This window comes from Mchenga conophoros, linkage group LG6 (genome assembly GCF_057382185.1).
Source record: "Mchenga conophoros isolate Kocher_MC1m ecotype Shallow Benthic linkage group LG6, M_conophoros_male_GT1.1, whole genome shotgun sequence".
NCBI lineage: Eukaryota > Metazoa > Chordata > Actinopteri > Cichliformes > Cichlidae > Mchenga > Mchenga conophoros.
The window spans coordinates 40,743,349-40,765,923 of NC_140531.1; the positions used below are offsets into that span (position 1 = coordinate 40,743,349).

General features: G+C 44.0%; 1 protein-coding gene and 1 non-coding gene across 3 annotated transcripts in view; both read right to left on the reverse strand.

Annotated features, from left to right (window-relative positions):
• The window catches only part of LOC146573332 (E3 ubiquitin-protein ligase DTX4-like), a 40,886-nt gene that overhangs the window by 17,921 nt on the left and 390 nt on the right, over positions 1-22,575 (reverse strand). The window contains exons 1-2 of one of the 2 annotated variants that reach the window (XM_085278106.1): positions 20,430-20,768; positions 19,955-20,181 (exon numbers count right to left, since the gene is read on the reverse strand). In XM_085278106.1, coding sequence (XP_085134232.1) covers positions 19,955-20,181; positions 20,430-20,431 — 229 coding nt within the window. In that variant the 5' untranslated portion in view covers positions 20,432-20,768. Of the gene's footprint in view, positions 1-19,954; positions 20,182-20,429; positions 20,769-22,575 lie in introns of those variants that run through there. The other variant, XM_085278105.1, reaches the window with a different exon arrangement.
• trnay-gua (transfer RNA tyrosine (anticodon GUA)) lies at positions 6,745-6,832 on the reverse strand. Its single transcript is given in 2 exon segments — positions 6,745-6,780; positions 6,796-6,832. It is a non-coding gene; the product is annotated as a tRNA-Tyr (tRNA).

The window sequence follows — 22,575 nt, forward strand, 5'->3', positions numbered from 1 at the left end:
CGGAGTTTCTAACACAAGTAACACAAACACAATTATATGATTTAGTCAATCTCAACAACCACTGGCAATAAATAATCACGCTTTAACATATTTCATATTTGCCTGAGTTAGAAATCTGAAGGTATTTACATCGTAGAAAATCTTAATTTTAATGAACTGCCCTAACTTTTCAACCTCACACGAACTAACGGTCAGCACAGATGGTTGTAAAACACTTAGGAGACTCTGCACATCTCGGAGGAATAACTGTTGTTGTAAACAGAACAGCACAGCAGACCCAAAACCCAACAAAGAAAGTCATGAAAACTCCAATAAAGATATGAAAAAAAGTGAAAAGAGAAAGCAGAGAGATTTGCCTCGAGTCTGATCACATGAGCTGAACTAAATCTGTGGGGAGGATTGATTTAGATGTATCCCGATTCCACCCCGAGAGATATGATCTTGTGGCCTGATCGGCCACCCCTAAGTGAATAATAATCTAATTTCCCATTAATAGGCAGCATGCCTGCAGAAAGAGCAGAGACGCTGAGAGGAACTGAAAAGGGCAACAACTGATGGCTCCATGATGCAGCCTCTCGAGCTGCATGCATGATTTTCATTAAAATACTTCAATGAGTTTCCACCACAACAGCTCCACAAAGGGGACGGGAGAGTCCTCTTCTGACAATCACATGCTCGTATTGCTGCGTTTTCACTTTCAGTCTAACACAGCGCTGACAGTCTGCTAAACAGTCAAAAGATTTTTTTAAATACCACAAGAAATACTCAGAACAGTGTTTCTCTGTCTCCCCGTGGGGCCGAGGGATGGCAGGAGGCTCCCTAAGCCAACCAACCAGAAACTACCACCGTCTCCAGGGGAACGGGCTATTCAGTCAAAGCCAGGGCAAGAGCAGGAGGGCATATGTGTGAGAGGCTGTTATAAAGAGGTTATACTGGCAGAGTGGCATAAGCACACAAACCTAAAAAAACACCAAAGGAGGTGAAGAAACAGAGACAGGGCGAATGATCGAACTGAGATATCAAACTCTGCTTTGTGCCTGGAGATGTGCAGGAGTTCACAAGAACATCGTCAGTGTGTGGGAGAGAGGAGAAACGGTGCTTCCCCTCCTCCTCCTCCTCCTTCACACTCTGTTGAATGGACAGCACAGCAGGGAGCACTTGACCTGCTGATTACCATGAGAAACGTAATTTCTCTCTTTCGAACTGCAGAGAGAACAAGTTCATTCAGCCTGAGACAAACGGCAGACTGAGGCCGACCCTCGCCGCTGTCTGTCTGTCCTTCGTGATGTTCGCCCACCGTGACAGCAAAATGTGAAATCTGGCCAGACATTTCCTAAATTTAGAGGCAGAGAGATCCAAAAAGGTCTTAATGTGAGGTATGACCCCGACCAAGATGAGAGCGAGAATTTAAAGTTCAGTCACGACTTGTTGGTGTTTTCTGGTGAGAAGAACCTGCAAAACGCTCAAGCAGCCGTTCATTTGTGGTTAGAGCTGCGTCAAACCCAGAAAACACCAAAAACACATATAATACGAACCCTTTAGCAAGTACAGACATAGCTACCGCCATTAGATCCCCCGCCGCTAATGCACTCAAAGTAAACACAGGACAGATCAGGGCTGTTCTGAACAGATTGGCTCGTTGTCACTGATGCTCAAACCAGATCGCTGATTCAAATCTGATCTCTGATCAAAATACTGGATTAGTGCATACCTACACAGAACACCACACTCTGTACACGAAAGCAGGAGGAGGAGGCATTGTGGGAAAAGGATTCGCTGTACTGCATCTGTGTACTTTGTGTGTAGTTACAGCTTAATCTGTGCTGGACTCCCACTCAGCAGGCCAAGGTCTTATCACAGAGAAGACGAGCTGCCCTTTGTTTCTGAACACAGTATCAACATCTGAAAGGTTTCCGAGTGCATACCGATCTTTTCCTGCATATCACACGGCCTTGACAGCTCATTTCCAGATAACTGCGAAAGTCACATGAGCCCTTTTTTGCACTGCGGCCCTAATGTTTCCTGACGTCCGAGTCTCGTCCGATCTGGGAGCATCTTCATATCCAATGTTGTTCATAGAAAACATAATCTTAATTACGCATTTACAGCGATTATTACTTAAAAAGGTTTAAAAGAAGAACTGTGTACCAACAGCTAACAGTAAACTAGCAACAGCCAAGTTAAAACCTACAGCACATGTTACAGTCTCGGGACACATTGTTATGAATTTTCTTTTAATAAGGTTCCAAATACAGACAGCATCAAATCATTTGTGTAGCTACTTCTTACGGTCAAAACATTGTGCATATTTGTTCCTGAGTGAATCGGTTTGGCTGAGATTAAAGTTTTAGTTTTTACACAGCTGAATAAATGTCAAGCAGACAGCTGATTATCAGAAGTATGAGATGCTCGAGAATATACTCCGGTGTCCCGTTATATTTTAGATAGCAAGGAGTTTAGATAGTACGGAGCCCCGCAGGGGACATGGGAGAAAAAAAAAATTACGACAGACTTTTGCGAGATCTCGCAAAAACTTTTGTGAGATCTCGCAAAACAAACTCGGGATCTCGCAAAAGTTTTAGCCGCATTCTTCGGAGGTCGCCAGCTCGAAGCCGACCGGGAGGTCGAGGCACGATGTGCCGGGAAAGCGGTGTTCCTCCCGGCTGTAGTAGGTCTCGACCTCCCGTTAGCTTCGAGCTAGTGGGTGTCAGATCTCTGAAAACGTCGGAGCACTTTTGCAAATATGTGATGTCTTGTAAACCGAGCAGGTATCTGACGTTTACACAGCTACATTCACGCCTCAAAATATCTTAAAAGTGTATTTTGTGACCCAGAAAGAGTAATATTACAACTAAGTAGCTGCCGCCATTGTTGGAATTCAACTTTTGAGAGATCTCGCAAAAGTTTTGCAAGATCCCGAGTTTGTTTTGCGAGATCTCGCAAAAGTCCGTCTTAATTTTTTTTCTCCCATGTCCCCTGCGGGGCTCCGTAAGATAGCACGGAGAAGAAGCTTCTTGGATGAGAGGTGAAACTTCTTCAAGCAACTTAAAGAAGTCCAGACGCTTTTCTTTGCAAGCTCCTTTGACTACGATGACCTGGATGACTGAGAACCTTCACAGACACAAGGAGTTTATAAAACTTCATCGAAACAATCTGCAAATTTCATTAAAATTTAATAAACTATCATCTTGTCTTTATTTTTAGTTAGCACTTACCTTAAACACTTAAAGCTGTAAGCTAATTATAGTTATATAAGAGCAGATGCTGCTGGTGCAATAAGCTGTATGTTTTATGTCCAATGGATGCATGATCTGATTAGTCGACTAATCGCAAAAATAATCTGTGACTAGTCGACTATCAAAATAATCGTTTGTGGCAGCCCTAGCTACAACTGTGGTTTGCCTCCACCAGTGTGTGAATGTGAGAGTGAATGAATAGTGCAATTTTAAAGTGCTCTGAGTGTCTAGAAAAGCGCTAAATAAATGCAATCCATTATTACTGTTATTGTTACTGGGAAGCTGGCACGTTAAAGACCAGTTGTTCAATCCAACTGATGCGAACATCCACCTGGTAAGTCAAGGTTGCCTTGGATGCGCAAAAACAGTTAATAGCTTTGTAAATATTCACTAAGCTTGAGAACATCTGAACTTTCCAGGACTTATTTTACTTCGACAGCTGCATGACAACTAAAAACAAACCAGTTCCATAACTCATCAACATCCAGTCGGTGGCCAGCGAACCACTAAGGTTAGACTTTAGTCGCATTACAAAAGATGGATGTAGCTTCCAGATCGGAAAAATTAAGCACTTTATATTTAATGGCCAGCAGGAAACCATAATGTTTTTCAGTGGAAAAAAGGCCCTCAGCTCTGAGCTCAGTTAGCACTTTCCAGTCTTTTTTTGTTTTTAATTAAGTTAATTTTGGCCTTTTTACGAGTCACAAAGGAGGACAACGCTTGTTAACCGGAAGTCGTTAGCCAATGAGCTGTTCTTCAGCCTCTCAGTCAGATCCACTCCACACTTCCAGTTTCAAAACACCACGATGGCGACAGTGAAAACGCTCAGCTGGAACCTTATGGACTTGTTTACAGGCTGTCACATACACAAATAACAGTAAGCTAGTATCTGTGGAAACATCAGCCTGGCCAGTCTCTTAATCAGGGCGTAACATATAAAATAATTGTGCAGTACATGACTAAACTGACTGGATATCAGCCATGACATGACTGATCCAGAAGAACCAGTCCAACCCAGTTCTTCTGACAAAGCCTTTCCAAAACTCTGACATAATCGAGGCAGGTCGCCAGCTATGGCTTCAAGTTAGGTTGCATAAATGTAAAGCTAATCAGCTCCATTCATAGAGGTTGTGTTTAGCATATTTTACATGAGAAAATTAGAATATTGGATATTCAATAAAGAAAGGTAACGTGAATGGAGAGAATGGGGATTGTTGTAAGGCCAGAATTTTAGAGCTGGCACAACATTTTATATCTGCAACTTCATAAACAAAACACACAGACTGTCTCCTCCCTACAGAGCCTGTACAGAGGAGTCAGTGCTTTCAGCAGCTCCTGCAAACTGAGCACTTATAATGCAGTAAATTTAACCAAACAGCTGGACAGGTGGACTGACATCTGACCTGGACAACACCTGACGTGCTGTCTCAGCGAGCTTTGTCTCCTGTTTCAGCAAATACAGACAGCAGAGAAGTACAAGGCAGACGTGGACCTCCGGCTAAAAATGTAAATCTACATCAGCTGACGAGGAATCTGCTCGGAAGGCGCTATAGCCACTGGCCATTCCTGTTACGTTACCCCTCTGAGGTCTGGGAGGTCACTGGCGATGACCTGTGAATGACCTGCAGGCACCGTCTCATGCTACCAGTAGTGCCAAGCACACTTACAAACCAGAAAACTAGAGAAAAGTGTAGTCGGGAGAAAGGAGAGAGCAATTATCTGTGGCCTTCACCTGCACATCATTCCGTTTGTGGAGGAAACAGTAATCAAAGAGACCCAAACATCTAGACAGGGATTCAAACCAACAATGTGCAGGTTACTAGTCAGCTGCTTAAAACCTCCAGCAGTCATCTTGCCCACGTTAACCCCAATAACACAGCAGGCTGGAAAATCCCCCCGTGGGATGCATGTGAGGGAGGAATTCTCCCTGTTTCTCAAATATGAATTTCAGGCCCTCCCTTCATACTGGTTTTCTCAGTCAGTCAGGAGAAACTGGGCGTGGGTGTTTGTGTACTCGTGTGTTTACTGTAGGTATGCTGGGTGTCCTCCATAAAAGGGTCTGATTAAAGCAGTTACAGCTGTAGGAACGAGCATGTGTGTGTCTGTCCGTGTGTCGTATGGGGAAAGCTTCATAGCCGCAGTCCCTCTCCTCGCTCTTATAGTACCACACCTCTCCCAAATCATCCATCTGTCAGAGTCGGATCAGCACGCGGCGCTCGGCTGCTTTCGCTTGTCGCTCACGTTTGAAATCAAGCGAAGCGTGTTTTGGGTGTAGCCGATTCCTGGATTTCTGCTTCGAAGAAAAAGAAAACTGCAACATAATGAGTTGTTAAATGGAGCCAAGAGAATGCATGTGTGTGTGTGTGTGTGTGTGTGCGCGTGTGTGTGTGTGTGTGTGTGTGCGTGCGTGTGTTTGTGTGTGTGCGTGTGTGTGTGTGTGTGCGTGCGTGTGTTTGTGTGTGCGCGCGTGCGTGCGTGCGTGCGTGTGTGTGTGTGTGTGTGTGCGTGTGTGTGTGTGTGTGTGTGCGCGTGCGTGCGTGTGTGTGTGCGTGTGTGTGGTGCAGACCCAACAGCAAAAGTAAATAAGGAAAACGTGTGAATAATTACAGAGCTCAGGGAGCACAAAGAGGCCTGAAGCAGGTGGAGAAAGAAACTGGCCATCTGGTCTTTATTGTTCTCCCTCTCTGTCTTTACCACTGACCCCTCCCTGCATTCAAACACGCACACGCACACACACACACACACACACACACACACACACACACACACACACACACATCATTGCAGACTGACCAGCAGGCACACACATGTTAGGGTCGGGTCATGCTTTATGCCGCTCTCACTTCTCGTCCATGCGAGAAAGTCTGGGATGAGCCGACACTTCCTCTTCACACTTCTCGTATCAGCCACACTTTAATAATCTGCTTAGAAAGCTTGACCCTGTGTCACAGACTCCACGAGTCACTCTTTACCTACATGATTATTACAGCGTACGTGATTTTTCTTTGGTCCCAAATTCCTCTGTGCAGGAAAACTCTGAACGCGTACATTTCCTTAGTGATCTGTATTTATTGTGTTTCCAGAAAACATCCAAGTGATCCTAAATTCTACTTTTTACGGGGTTTTGAGCAGTAAAGTAGATTTTTATGTGTATTCAGGACTAAGGATTATAAATAGAAACCTTTTTTGCATTTATTTTTGCTCTTAAGCTCTCAGTTTGTCTTGTATTACAAATCAAGCGCACCACATCACATTACAGCTCTGTGATTTTTGCCCCTGTAAACTCATTCACGATTTAGTGGAGCCTGAGCGAAGACGAGATCTGTGTAAAATAAGTCAAACTCACCGAGTTTCTGTAGGTGAAGCTGTGGAAGGATTTTAACTGTTTTTGGTTCTTTGTTTACAAACTGTTTGGAAGTCGTTCTGCTACCTTCAGAACAATCAGTTCATCGAACACGAGCACCCAAAATGATTACCTTTTGGCAGTGTATGTGAAAATAAAACAGCTTCCTTCGAGCCGGATTTGAACCAGCGACCTAAGGATCTCTGCTGTTTCCACCTACAGTCCTCCGCTCTACCAACTGAGCTATCGAAGGAGACAAACTGCCTGTCCACACATTTAAACCCGTCTTCTGATGTAAATGACTGTTACAGTCAAAACACTCACTAGCATCTTAAAATGTTTCTTAGTTTCATTTACTGCATAATAAAAGTGCACATTTCAAGAAGATGAATAATTGGGTTAAATAATAAATATGACAGCATTAATTAAAACCCCGTGACTGTGACCTGCTGCCATAAACATAAACTACAACTGTAAACAACACTGACTCTTCTTCTGTCACCAGTTACCATCCTTAGACTCGGGGTTTGTCTTTCAGCCCAAATGCTTCAGCGCTGTGTGTGAAAAACCAACATCATTGAAGCCGAACTCAAACCAGCAACCTAAAGATCTCTGCTGTTTGCAGCTACAAGGCTTTCACGCTACCAACTGAGCCTGAAGCCGAACCAGTCAGCTGGAGGAAGTCGTGACATTTCAAACACCTTGCGAGTCACAGAAAACCCTGGAGACACAGGCGTCCTTCCTTATCAGCTTTATAAATGACAGAAAGCTGACAGGCCCTGGGTCACTGACAGAATTTAAATACATCACACTGGGTCACTGAAACCACAGCGGGCATTTTTCACTGCTGTCTATACAGCAACAGTTTACCAGTAATTAAAATCCTTAGATGCTGCTGTGACTTGAAATCATGAAAACCCAAAGGCAGTCGGGTTGGGTCATTGGTGAAACAAGTAGTGTGAAATATATGTATGTTTTCTGTTCTGTTGGCTTTGATTATATTGTAAATTTACACTTCCAATGATTATTTTGTGATTTTCTTCACTGAACTCAAACAGACTGAGAGGAGTGAGGTTTGCTGCTTCAAAAGGCATCATTTCAAGTGTTTTTGGACAAAATATTTAAAATATCCACATCTGCAAACCAGATGTTCAGATTTAGTTTGAAACAGACTCTTGAAAGTAACAAATAACTTTCTAAACTGGATTTTTTTTTATCGTTTACAATAAATACAGCCAGTTTAAGCAGCTAAGATTGGACAAACACACGTGGCTCGTTCGTACACTGTGGATTACGGTCGGCCGCCAAGTGCCCCTTGAATGAGCCCATCCCCCAGGCCTGGCTGCACGGTATCCCCGGTTCAGCTGAGCTTTCCTCACTCCATCATAGGAGTTCTTTGAATCATACATTGGCTAGCCCATCAACCCAGGACCAAACTGAATTGGGAGACCAGCATGCCTCCCAGATGAGGTATTTCAGGAATGTCCAACTAGGACATGACCACAGGGCGGACCGAGGACACGCTGGAGAGATCGCACCTCTCGACTGGCTTGTGAACACCTCGGTGTCCTTCCAGAGGAGCCGGAGAGGAGGAAAGAGGCATGCGCTTGACTGGCTTGACCCAGGTAAGTGTGAGAAAATAAAGTGAGACATGAGATGTTTTTTTAACATCCTTTGGAGTATCTGTCATAGATAAAGGAAACAGTGTGATAACCACATACAGAAACATTAACTAAAAGTTTTCCCATATAAAATCTAAACCTTATTTTAGTCCGTAAAACAGCTCAGTCACTCGAGGGTTGAAATAATGCAGTACGTTACATGTGGGAAGGTTTTATTCTGTGTTCAAATGTACATATTTCTAATTCTATGAAAGCCAGATAAACCAGAATGGATGAAATCACATTCGCTGGCAGCGGTGTAAAGACTATGTGCTCGTTATTCTTAGTTCTTAAAGTCTGGCACATTTTGCTTGGACTAAATCTAAATAAGGACTCCTCAGCAGAGCTTAGCAAGCATCTAGCATACAGCGCGATGCACATCCAGTATCATCCTGGGCTCCCCCTGCTCCCCCAGACCCTCTTAAATCAGATGTGCACCGAAACATTGTGACATCATCCTTTTTAACTTTCCTCCACCCGTTAAAAGGACGACGAAGATTTCTTCCCCATCTTTCAAATGTGACGTGTCCCAGTTTGAACCCAACCTGAACCCGGCCAGAAGCAAATGAGCCGAAACTACTGCAATTTTAACAACTTCTCGAAAAATATTCCTCGACCTTGTAGCTCCACTTCTCCATTCATCATCCTCAAATGGCCCCCCGAGCGCCCTCGAGCGGGGCTCAGGGCTGGCGAGACTGATGAACACCTCCGGAGTCTTTATGAAGACAGGGATGGAAAAATTCAAATTGACACACTTGGAAAGGTTGCACCGAGACCGGATTGTGGCACATTCTCACAGCAATAAAACCGAAACGAGACACAAAGAGGAAGCGGTTGAGAGGATAAGACAAACCTGCTTCATGCGCTTTATTTCGTCTCGACTTTTGTCATCACTTTCACACTTTCTGTTCTTGTTTCTTGTTTTGTTCATTACTTCGTCCTGATTTCTCACCCTCCTGCTGTCTGATGCCGTCTCTTCCTCTGCTGTCACTTTTTCTTCTTTCATCCTTCTTTGCTTTCTCTTTTTCCAGCCAAACTGCAAACTTGCGCCAGCTTTTGTAATCTTAACACTGAGATTAGGGCGACTACCTAGGCTGAATAAATAAAACGAGCTCCTGAACATTAAAGTAGACCCCATTATGTTCATTCCCTGCTTCTTATTTTTATTCTTGGACTCGCTTGAGTTTGCATTATTCACACTTCATAATAATCCTTTATGTCGCACTGAGATTTGGTTCTCACTGAACTGGACCCCTGTTTTCTTTCCGTCTACATGCGCCAAACAAAATCTTCAGCCTCTCGTCATGGTCAGACGGATACCTCTGTCTGCTGGGTGTAGTTCAGTAGAAAGAAAACAGTTCCTACATGCAACGAGATTCACGGTTTCTGGACAGCGACGTTGTTTTTTCGGGGGGGAAATTCACAGCACTACAGGACAGAGGAGAATTCAAATTTAGGGGTGAACTCACACTTTAAGGTTAAAAAACTCCCCGAGAAGCAGCAGGGACATAAATATTTACTGATGCCTTCACATGCTTTCCTATATGTGTGTGCACAGGCGGTGAGTGATGCCCCCCCGGAGGCCTCCCAGTAACAGTAACTCGACACGCAGAGTTTCACAACAACAACTGAGAGAGAAAAGCTGAGCTCTGACCCTTCCAGCTTCTTCATCTCACTTTCCCTGGACTTCCTTCTGCACAGAAAACAAGCTGACACTCTGCAGGACACTAACTCGGCTTTCTTCGGTCTGCTTCTCGAGGATTAGTGAGCTTTAAACGCGGCGGTGTTGCACAACTGGAACAGCAGTTTCAAGTCAGACATTTTTATGCAACAGCCTTTGCAAACATATGCTAATGCACTGACGGGATGGGGTAAACAAAAATGGTTTTAACACTGACTCAGGGCACTCCTGTCACATTGCTGTGTTTGTGTTTTACTTTGAAGGTTACGTTTCTCACGTGTCACATGTGTTTTCACTTTCTGCTTTTGTTTCCTTCCCTCCTTTGTGATTGTCTGTCCACCCTCATCAGTTTCACCTGTGTTTGATTTCCTGCGGTTTTAAGAGATAATAAAAAGTCTGCCTGTTTCTCCTGAATAGCATCAGTAAGAAATCGGGATTACTGGAAGCTGCTTGATTTCTGCTATTATCTTATTGGCTGCAAGCAATTAAAAAATGATGCCGATGTCCTGTTGCCTGACACAGTCGGAATTTTTTCAGCTCTTTAGCTCTTTTTCACGTTTACTGAGCAGAGCATTTAAAATTCACACAGGTTCATAAAGTGCTTTTTGTCTGCAGCAGCAGTCTTGTTTTCAGCCTGATTTATGTGTTTAACTACGGAGCCCTGTGAGGGACTTCTGCGAGATCTCACAAAGGTTTTGAGAGATCTCGCAAAATAGGCCGCATCCTTCACAGGGTGCATCTGAAGGCCGATGACTTCACAGCCAGGCGACGAAGGCTGTCTCAATTTGAAGGCTGCTTCAAATGCATCCTTCATTTCCCCGAATTTGATGGATGGGCCGGGTGTATCCTTTGTGGCCCAACCTATCCAAGAATTCATAGCGCGGCCCAGCCAATTCCAGTTTCCAACATTGGCTGCAGCTAGTTAGTTTTAATATTACTCTTTCTGGGTTACAGAAAGTGTAAACTTCAAATATCCGCTCGGTTTATCAAGACATCACATATTTGCAAAAGTCTTCAGAGACGTCTGTTACCCACCTGCTCGAAGATGACCGGGAGGTCGAGGCCCACTAGAGCCAGAGGGAACACCGCACTCTGGGCACATCGTTCCTCGACCACCTGGTCAGCATTGAGCTGGCGGCCTCGGAAGGATTCGGCCTATTTTGCAAGATCTCGCAAAAGTTCATCTTTAATTTTTTTTCTCCAATGTCCCTTGCGGGGCTCCGTATTTAACCTCTTCACACTTCTTTCACTTGATAGTTTTATCTTCCTTTGTAAACTTAGCCACTCTGCAGTCCTGTCAGTGGGCTGTTTGTGATACGCGTATGACGCCGGCTCATATCTAGATTCTGGGTAGATTTATTGATTTGATAACCTTTGTATTTGGAACTTTCTTCATCTGTGGGCCTGAATGGAAACTCCAACTGTTATCTCTTTAGATAACAGTACATTTACAGCGATAATGTTCATTCTCTTAAAGATATTTACTATCATACCAAAGAGAGACGACACGTCCAGGCATGTGATTTAAAGAAGTCACTTTTTCATCTCCTGACAATATCATGATTTTTCGGCGCTCTCCATCGTTTCTTATTCCACTAATATTCCTCATCACTGTTTAACTTTCAGCTGAGCTCTCCACTCTTTTTTTTCCACACCCACCCACTTTGTCCTCTTCTCTCTCTCCCTCTCTTCGTGTCTTTGTCTCACCTTGAAAGAGTCCCGTCCCTCGAGTGTTGGGTTCAGATTCAATTTTCAGCTTCAGAGAGTGTGAGAGAGAAAAGCATACAAAGAGGGCAAGAGGTCGAGAAGAGAGACAGATCAGGTGAACCAGAGGAAGCAGAACATAAAGCGGAGAGTTTGAGACAAAGGAAGAGACCCAGTTTCCATTTGGGAATAAGGTAAAAAGTGAATATGAAGAGGCGGTGCTAACTCTTCGCCCGATCCTTGGTGTTGGTTTTGAATTTTTAAGAAAATCTGAGATGGTTAAGAAGCTTTTACCTTAGAAAGGTGATACCAAAATACTGTGTTCAGAGCTTGTTCCACTACCTTTACAAGGCTTAAAAATGTCAAACGAGACATTTAGTCTTTGGTAATCCTTCTGCTGCAGATTTTCAGAAACACTGAAGCGTAGTAGCCTGAACATTAGAAGCAGAGCAGTGTGACACGTCTGCAGACTGTGGGCTTGATAGATAAAACCCAAACATATCAAACAACAAGACCCTTTAAACAAACATCTCGTCTCTTGCATGGAGGTTTCACCAGTGCGTGCAAACCCATTGTTTATTTCCTGCCAACTGGTTTGTTGTGCGTGCAGACAGAGTCAGTGTTGATGTTTGCTGCCACTCCCTCTCCCCCCTTCCTCCGCTCTTTGTTGTCACCACCAATCTACCCCCAACCCTCCGTCTCTGGGGAATCCACCCCCGACCCGCCTTCTACTGTGACCCTAACGCCCCGGGGCTTTGTGGGGGTCTGGGAATGTGCCTCCTTCAGCAGGACCAGCTGGAGCGAGAGCAGCAACAAGCTGCAGGGGCAACAAAAAAACACAAGATGCCCTCGAAGTCTGAAAAAAACAGAAGCCGCACAAAGAAAGCGATGACGAGCCGCTCTTTTAAAGCCCAGTAAAATAAGGACATTTACGTCACTCTGTTGAAAACATCTCATAAAAACGTGTTTACTTTATTTCAACAACCACACCCTCATCTCGGTTATGCAGTCAGAGCAGCTCAAATGTGCTGGGTACAAAGATTTTCTGCTAAGTCAGGCCTCTCCTAAACCACATGAACACTAATTAGTGACTAATTTTTAAAAAATGTTTACACACAAGCGTAAAAGACGATTGGCCAACCAATTTACTGGATGGCAATCACTTTGTCCATATTGTGAAACTAGCCCTGGCCATCTTCATCTTGTTTCTTTCTCCTAACAGCAGGGTCACCAGGTCGTCCAGCATCATCCAGCTGCCTCTCCACTCAGCCTCTCGTCCCACAGTCTTGTTCTGCTTCACATGCTACTGTAGTGCACATATGCTGCAGCTATGTTCAGCCTGTTGGTCACTGCTCACACATGCTGTGACATCAACACAATTTATATAAGTGTGCAAACCAACGTGTGCGACAAGTGAAAAGAACACTAGAGGATGAAAGTGGTGAGCATAAACTGTTACAGTTTCCAGCTGCAGTCCAAGTTTGTGAAGCCAGAATCTGCCCAAAGAATGAGAGACTCTCTGGAGAGGCAGCTGGCTGTAGCGGCTCTGCATTTATTTCTCTCAAAATATTTGCATGGGTTTGTCTCCTCGCAAACTCAAAAGAAGAGAAGTCCAAAATCTTCACTGTTTTCATACCAGAGCTGCTGCTGATTGACTGTAAATCTTCATGAAAAGCAGGACAGAAGTATGAAGGCAAATAGAGGATTTTTGGTTCAAATATAAATATAGGGCAGGGATAGCTCAGCAGGTAGGGTGGTTGCCCCATGATCGGAAGGTTGGGGGTTCGACTTCACTGAACGGCTACCCTGAGACACCCCTGAGCAAGGTACCGTCCCTACACACTGCTCCCCGGGTGCTGCATTGGTGGCTTGCCACTGCTTCACTGGGTGAATGGGTTAAATGCAGAGGAGTAATTTCCCTACGGGGACTAACAACAATATACATATTATTATTATTTAACATGTAAAAAAAATCCCTTCTGTACCAATTTCACATAAAAAGAACTTCAAGCAGGACAGGAACAGGAAGTTAAGATACTGTCAGATTAAAATCTTTGTGTTTACAGGAAATCGTGTTGTACTCACACAAATGACTGAAAGCATACATGTGTTCAAAGGAGGCTCATTTAAGTCTCGTCCCAAATAGCTCATCAAGGTCATAACGTCACATATTTGCATATAAGAATAATTACGCTCCCTTTTCCAAAAACTACAAGTGATGAAGTGATTCGAGATGATCCATCAGAGAAGTTAATTAAAGTTAAAGAAAAGGAGCTGGATTGCAAGCAAGGACGAACTGAAAAGCCTCCACGGTCCAAAGGAAGAGCGCACCCACAGAAACGAGACCACCGCCACCACAATGACAACCTTCATGTCTAAGAAGTGCAGAGCAGAAATACCACATCACTGTTAGCAGTGAAGCTCCCAGGGAAGCAGGGCAGCACAGGAACATGAAGGCTTTTCCCTGAATGTCAGCTAAACGGCGTGCTATCAGTGGTGACAGCGCAGCGAGCGTCTGCGGAGCGACGATCCCGCTGCGAGACCTGAGGTGAACAGGAAACACGCTCTGCTCCAACCACATCTGACAGTGCTGGGAGAGCTTGCACTGGGAGGGAGATCCTTTCATACGTGACTGTAAAGACAGACCTGTAGTGCATGTATTCTTCCCAGCGGGGTCAAATGTACGCGCCGCTCTCCAAAGGAAGTCTCCATCTGCATGCAGGAGGTGGTCTGCAGGAGGACCTGGCAGCTCAAAGGTGCTGAGGACCTCATCTTCCATTAGGACGGTTTATATTTCCACACTTTGAAAAATAAATATATGGAACAGTTTTGTGCACAAAGCACAGGGAACAACTTCAAAACAAACCTGTGTGAATTCGCCTTTGTGCCATCTGAAATGTGATGTGCTTTTGCACCAGCCAGTCTCCAAGCCAGTCACATCAGGTGATGACTCAGCTACCTTCTACTGATCTAACTGGCAAATCTCACACAGGGGGAAGCATTTAAAGTATTTAAAGGCAACAGCTCAGCTTCTGAGAGTCTGCATTCAGGTCACTTCCCTGTGGTACATGAACAGTTCTCCCTACAGGTCCTCATCTATCTGCAAGCCACTTTGCAGCCCACCTCCACCCCAACTCCTCTATTTCATACTTCATCAGTATCGTATCTGTTGCTCTGTGCCTGCTTTTTACATCTCTGTCCCATAAGGCCACCAGATTTAAGGAGAAAGCAAAATATCTGAGATGAAAAACATAAGAGCATTCTGGGGTTTAACAAACGTAGAACTGAAAACTAAGTGGGAATTATAAAAATGAAATTGGGTGGTTGTTACATTTACAAAAGATGGTAAAGATAAGAGGATGGATGGAGTGGAAGTTATTATAAATCCATTAACATTTTATGTTAACCAGACTCTAGACTTTGTTGAACACTCCAAAAAAACATAACTCTTTAAAAAATCATGGAAAGGATTTCCACATGGCTTTCTATTACAATTAAGCATTTTTGTCGCACTAACGTAATTTGCATGGGTTGGATCAACTCAATTAAATTAAGTTGGACTCAACTGTAGTAAAACAGTTGATTCATCATTAATTAATCAAGTTAGTCCAACTCAAGCACATTAAGTTGGAATAACAGAATTGCATAATGCTAAAATAAAGCAATTTAATTATGTGGGAATTCTTTCCATGATTTTTTTATGTTCATTCAAAAAGTTATTTTTTTGAGTGTTCTTTATGTACATTATAACCTCAGACTTATCAGAACCTGCGCCTCAGCTTCTACTTCTCTAAACGCTTTCTCCCTTCCGTGCATGTCAAAACCACAATGAGTGTGCTCGCATCTGTTTGGGAAAATCCAAGATCTCTGGAAAAACGATGTGAGCGTGAGAGAAAGAACGAAAGAATACGCACTGCCCAATTATCTCACTCCTTCTGCACCGAAAACACACTCATACACTTCTCTCTCTCCCACGTCGGACAGAAAGACCCCTGGGATTTTTTTTTTTTTTTTTGCCTATCGATGAAACTAAACACTCGGGCAGCAGAAATGGAAGAGCAGAGGGAGCAACAGAGGAGGACGGCTGGAGTGAACTCTGCTCATTAAGCCTTGAAATTCTCCATTCTGTCCACAAAGTCGAGGTCCCTCTGTTTCTTTTCTCCGTCGGAGGAGGATGCAGCTGCTGGGAAAGTGTGTGTGCATGTGTGTGTGTTTAGTGTCAGTGGATAAGGGTTTAAGTATGCAGTGAACTCAGAGCTGTGATGGTCATTCACAGCTGCTCCAAAACATCATACTGCTGGATCTCAAGCACACACACACACACACACACACACACACACACACACACACACACACACACACACACACACACACACACACACACACACTAACATTTGTTCTGTATCACAGAAATATTTAAAGACAAAGACTTGTTGGCCTTTTTTATTTGTTATTTTTCAAAGATTTCATGTTATGTTTTGGGCGCTTTCTTATCTTACTGTTTTAAAGAGCTTTCTGTTTGCTAAAAATGCATTTCTACAATGTTTTGAGTTTTCTTTTTAAAACTTGAAAGTATCAAATCAAAGCTGTGGTAATATAAAGCTCCTTAGTACCAAAAACTAGACCGCCTGCTGCTTTTGCAAGCCACTTTGAATTTTCTCCACTCAAAAAAAACTTAACCGTGACCCTTTTCCGAACCTAACCATTTATTTTTAATGATGACGTCATGTAATAAACACGAAACAAACACCTGCAGTTTCTGGTGTAAGTGACCGAATCATTTAGTCCATCAACACTGAAATGAATCAGTACAAGTCAAAAAGTACATGTAAAAATTACGCTCAGGAAGCTGCATCAGTAGATTAGCGGTCGTGGCTAGGTCATGAACTGTGATGAAACTGCATTGACGTTCAGTTTGTTGTAGTTTGACTGTTTTTGTGACTTTGGTGTTTAACACGTTGTTTCTGAATTAAACTGTATTAACAGCTCTGCTAGGGCGTCAGGAGGTGTTAAAAACACTCTAAATATACGTGCAAATACTCAAACTACCACTTCCGTGGTCTCCCATCTCCTGTCCCTTCATGTGCTTCAGTGCAGTTTAGCTCACTTGGCTTTCTGTTTGCTGTTTATATCCGTCTGACTCTCTCCTACTCTCTGTTTGAATATTCATTGCTCTTTTAAGTTCGATAAACAAGCGTCTTCTGTTGTTAAATCTTGTTTCCATCAATTGCGTCTTATTAGCAAGGCCAGACATTATGTTCCACATCGGGACCTTGGAAAGCTTATCCACGCCTTTGTGACATCCAGGTTGGATTATTGCAACTCACTTTACTTCGGTCTTAACTCTACTCTCTTCCATAGACTCCAAATTGTTCAGAATGCAGCTGCTCGTCTCCTTACTGGTAGTGGACGGCGTGTCTCTATCACTCGTGTCCTTGCTGATCTGCGTTGGCTTCCCGTTAAGTACTGCATCCGATTCAAAATCCTGCTGCTTACCTTCTGAATTATTAACAATATAGCACCAAGCTACCTCATTGAGCTACTTAGATCATACCCCCCTACTAGAGCATTAAGATCATCTTCCCAGTCACTCCTGGTACTGCCAAGATCTCGGCTGAAGACTAGAGGTGACCGCGCGTTTGCCTTATCTGCACCCGATTTATGGAATAACCTCCCCATCGCTATACGTGAGTCTGATTCCATTCAATCCTTCAAATCGCGGTTAAAAACCCACTTATTTAGCCTCACCTTTTCTACCAGTTAACGCTTGCTTGATAGTTAGCTTAACGCTTATTCTTATCTTCGGCTTTTAATTCATTTTTAATTTTTTGACTGTTTGATCCTCTACACTTAGCCTTCTTTTATGCTTTTATATGCAATTCTTTTCCCTTCGTGTGTTTTAATGCCATTCAACCTGCTAGCACGTTTTGGTACCTTGCCATAGCCCTCATCCTTCCCTGTTACTTCATCTTACCCTCTTGCATGTTAAGCACTTTGGTACACCACTGGTTTTTAAATGTGCTATATAAATAAAGTTTGTTGTTGTTGTTGTTCAATGCAACAAAATTCACAGTGAAACTGGTCTCATGTACGTTTTTCTGTTTCTGTTGTCAGATAAGAGAACGTCTGAAACATCTCAAACGCAGCCCACAAACATCAGGAAAAACCAAACAAACTCAAGCCATTCACCAAACTGGTGGTTCTTATTGCTGAAACCCAGACTGTGTGACTGAACTGTTCTCTAACAAACTCTGCATTCTCAAATGTTCTGGGCTGGATTAAAGTTTGCAGAGGGCTGGATCTCGAGCCTTCAGCCAGCCTTTTAAACGTGAAGTCAGATCCTATGAGAGATCACAGATGGTGTCTTTCGATTTCCTCACATCGCATATTTCAGCCCTGTTGACCCAAATAAATGTGGTGCAAACATCTGGAGGATTGTCCAGCAGAATCCCAGATTGACTGCATTCTCTAGCAGGATTTTCCTGGATAACACTGCCTTTGGAGACGTCTCAGGGTATATAAGAATGGTCCCAGTCGTCATACGCTGAGCAAACGGATGTATATTTTTATGAATTATATTACAGGTGCATTATAGTCTTCACATGTTGAGTTCTTGGAACTAAATAATACTTATTCTTTATGAGTCAAACAACTTGTCAAGCTCTAAAAATACTTCTAATTTTCCAAACACCCCTGATTAGTAGGCTGCCACCATCACACCAGGAACAGCAAATTTAAGACATTAAAAATTAAGTTATTAATGACTTTGCTGAGACTTTTAGAGCTACCCTGAGAGCTGTAATAGAGCCACTGGTAAGCCTTTCCTGGACCCTGGGCTACATGTTTGACACCACTGTCTTATACCTCTGTCTAAGCTTATACAGTGATGTGTTTAGGGGTAAACAGTGACTTAAGGAAAAAGCTTTAACCATGATTAGTAGAGGCCAAAATCCAGATGCTAAAGAAGTACACTGTGCACTAACAGAATTCCTGAGGTTAGGCAAGAGGTGTCTTTGCAGGAAACCCTTAGACACCCCTCGAATTGGTGGGTGTGTTGCCAGGTTCCTTCTACAGAAATTATATTTGTGTGTCTAGACTGTATTAACTCTGTGACATTAGACGAACACGTGTACGCCAATTACACGAACAATGTTTGAAAGTTATGTAAGTGAGAGAAACAGGAAAACAGAGACTTTAAAATAAACATGAAACCAGAAAACTGGGAGTGTGGAACATCTGTATTACAGATGTGTCAGCAGTTTCCACATCTGTGAGCCTGCTAGGGCCCACTTGGGTCTGAGTGATGTACATTTTAGGGACTCCGTGCTCGCTGCAGTCTTGTTCTGAACGACAGGTGTCACTACTCAGAGAAAAACTCAGGCTTTTTGATTCAGCGCTGGATGCGAAGGAACTAAATACGATGAAACAGGGACAAAGCAATAGCGGAGTTCTTTTCAAAGTTTTCTCCTAAAAGTCTCCAAATTGATGTACCACAGTACTGTGGTGGATGTGGCTCAGGCATGAGAGAGAATGACAAGGGTTCAGTCTCTGGCTACTACAGCCTGCATGCTGAAGCAACCCTGTACAAGACAGAGAACACCTGCAAGTGTCACTAGTTTATTGTCCACAAACCACCACCTGAGAAGTGAAACGCTGGCCTGTCGACAGTCCTCCTGTGCATTTCCAGCTACTTTATCGCTGTGGCTTTCAAATGTATCTTCGCAAACTGGATGTGAAGCAATGCACAAAGAAGTGGAAAAAGTAGAAGGACAAATACGTTTGACTGTAAAAATGAAACAAAGAACGGGCACCCAGCCACCGGGACACAAGGTAACTAACGCACAACACACTAGGAAAAATACCGACAACGACGTCACCAACTTACGTACAAAGATTCACAGCAGAAGTCTGAAACAGGCCTGAGACGAGCTGCGTGTGTATGTGCTTGTGTGGTTGGGTGAATGAGGCTTGTAGTAAAAAGTAAAATATAAGTACTATTCCATTTTTATATATTCATAAATAGTACACTTGACCTTAGTCTGTCCACGCAGCGCATTACAAAAATAAAGAGGTGTAAAACGAAACTACACCGAAGCTGTAAATTCACAATCATGCTGCTGTTCTCGACACTTCATTTGACGCTGATCTCCACTGGACCCCCCCTTCCTCATTACGGGTCCCCCAATAATAGAAATCCTGTAAGCACCCCTGGCCATAACAGGACTGTTACTCTGCTTCAGTGCAGCAAGTTTATGTCCCCGAACCTGCAAATAAACCCCGACATGACAGCTCTGCAGCGTGCACCATATGCCCCATCGTCCCAGCTTACCTGTGTCCTGTCTGAACTGGTGCATGGACTGGAGATCTATGATGTAGGGCGAGAGCCGGCTGTCCACCTGGCCGAGCACCACGCTCCCTCCGCGGGGGTCGCTGCTCCGGATGGCCGCCTCTATCTGGTGGGAGACGGCGGGGCTGTAGGGCCGCCACCGGCCGTGTTCGTTCAGCCATTCCCACACCACCACGGCAGAGGCCAGGAGCATGTTGTTACTGTTGGCCCTGGAGGGGAGAAGCACAGATGAAACGACAAGAAAACAGTGAGAAGCAGCAGCGCCGTGGAGGTAAAACAGGAGGAGGCTGTTAGCCCAAATAAAGGCAAGCAGAGGCCAAAAGCGCAGCGAACGGGCTGAAATTCTCCGCTATAATGCCTCCGTTTCAGCCACGATCGCTCCCTGTCTGTGCGAGCCAGTGTCGTGATAAATAACAAAGGCCCGATCGCTGAAACGAAGCCAGGCTGGGGGACTTACATGGAGCCGAGGCTGAGCTAACGCCGGGAGAAGGCGGCGCATTCTTCCACGAAGATCCGAGCTCCGCGCATGGCCGCGGGGAGAAGGAAATCACGGCCCCAGCTCAGCCTGCCTTTGTTAGACCACCGACACGCTGCGCTAAAACACACTGACACACACGCAGAGCTCGGCGGCCTGGTGCTGAGGTTCCTGTGCGCTGGGGTAACTCCAGTCTCGGCCTCGGTGCCGCGTAAAAATAAAAAAATAATAAAGCCGCTGATTCCTTTTGCTGGGTGTAGACAGCAACAGCTAGTGTGTGTGTTTGTGGGTGTGTGTGTGCCTTCCTTCTGTAGTTTGGGGCGTTGCAAACTGAAACGTTGAGAAAGTAGTAGCTTCCAACAGCGCAACCTCAGAAAGAACAACTCCCAGACCCTGAACAGGTTCGACCGGTCCCTGATTGTCATTCAAAAACAAATAAACATCTGTTTATGAAGTCAGTGACAGGAAAAGTTGTATATGCACACCAATGATTTGCTCCCCACCCACTCACTAAACTTTAGCAGACACAGAGCTTTATGCGGGGACAGCTTTGTTGACTTTGGACATAAATGTGGATGAGAAGAATGAAACATCTAATAACTTGGTTATAAGCAATGGTTACAAACTAAACACACAGAGGTGTGAGGGCCAGAAGCAGCCCACAGAGGGTCCAATGCAGAACACTGCGTGGCTCCGTAAAGTGTGACGACTGCAGCGAAGTCTAGGAAAAAACGTTCTGCTGTGCTGTTCCTGGAGTGGTGATGTTGGAGACTGGCCCCATCCGGGACACTTGACGGGCTAATGTGACGTATTCCAGGTCACTTAGGCTAAACCTGTGCGTTATTTAAGGCGGTTAAAGTATCTCTCCATGTTCACTGTAGTAAAAACAATTCAGTTCAGTCATGTTACTGAATAACTAGAGATGTTTAAAGAATTATTCGTGGTTTGTTTCTATTTGGGACCCCCCCCAAAAAAAAGAAAAGAAAAAGAAAAGAACCACTAGCAGTGGAGAGTCTGCTTCCATAACTCAATTTTAAATGCTGGTTGACACTATGTCACTATGACACTATTAGCGACACTATGTTCATCTTAAATGGAAATTATCCAGATTATTAATGTCAACAAAATCTGAACCTGAGATCAGAGTCTGGTAATGTCACCATTGTGAATTTTGTGCATTTTGTTTATGACAAGAATTAACCAAAAATATCACAAATCTTCACCCACCCACCACAGTCTCGTGGCAGTGAAATAATCGTGACCTCTGTTGTTCATGTGTTCATTCATTGAGCAGATTCGTGCGTAGCTACAGAAAATAAACATTTTCGACTGTAAAGCGAGGCACGCCCCTATTGGACAGGATAGAGGAGATGCTGTTGTATTACATAGATTTGGTCACGTCAAATATGACAGTTCTAGTCCTTCACGTGACACTGCATTTGATTATTAGTGAAATAACAATAAAGGGTAGACACTGAGGAGAAAAAGACGGGGGGAGGCAGGTTGCGTGCGCGCACCTGTGCGTATTTGGCGTGCGCTGCAGCGAGAGCCAAACAGACTAAAGCGAGGATGAAGTGTTGATTCTGAGATTCTTTCAGCTGATTCCTGCTTCCCATGAGACTTCTGCTACAGTCGGCCATTCACGGCTGTATAAAGTGACCCCCAGGGCACCGGGAAATGACCGCTGGACAGTCTTCAACGCGCACGAGTGCGCACGCCAAAGATGCAGACACATGCAGACAAATGCACACATGCAGCTTCTGACTCTCCCTGTATGTTCTCTCGCTCAGACAGGCCACCTGTACCTGCACCTTGATTAGTAGATCAAATAGAAAAAAAAGGAAAAGGAGAGGCGGAGGAGAGATGGAGAGAATCCAAACGCCGATCCAGTTTTTTTGGTAGCTAATGCTTGAAATTCTGAAATAATTTTGAAATCTGGAGGAATGTCCACTCAGACGGACACATTTCACCAGCAGCAGGGGAGGGGATCCAAAATAAAATAAAAAATCATATAAACAAGAAAACAAGTCCAGCAATAGACGAAACAGCTTTAACAATGTCGCCACGGCTCGATACTAAACCCACAATCACTTCATTTTCAGCAGCCTGCAAATAAATTGTGAGGGCA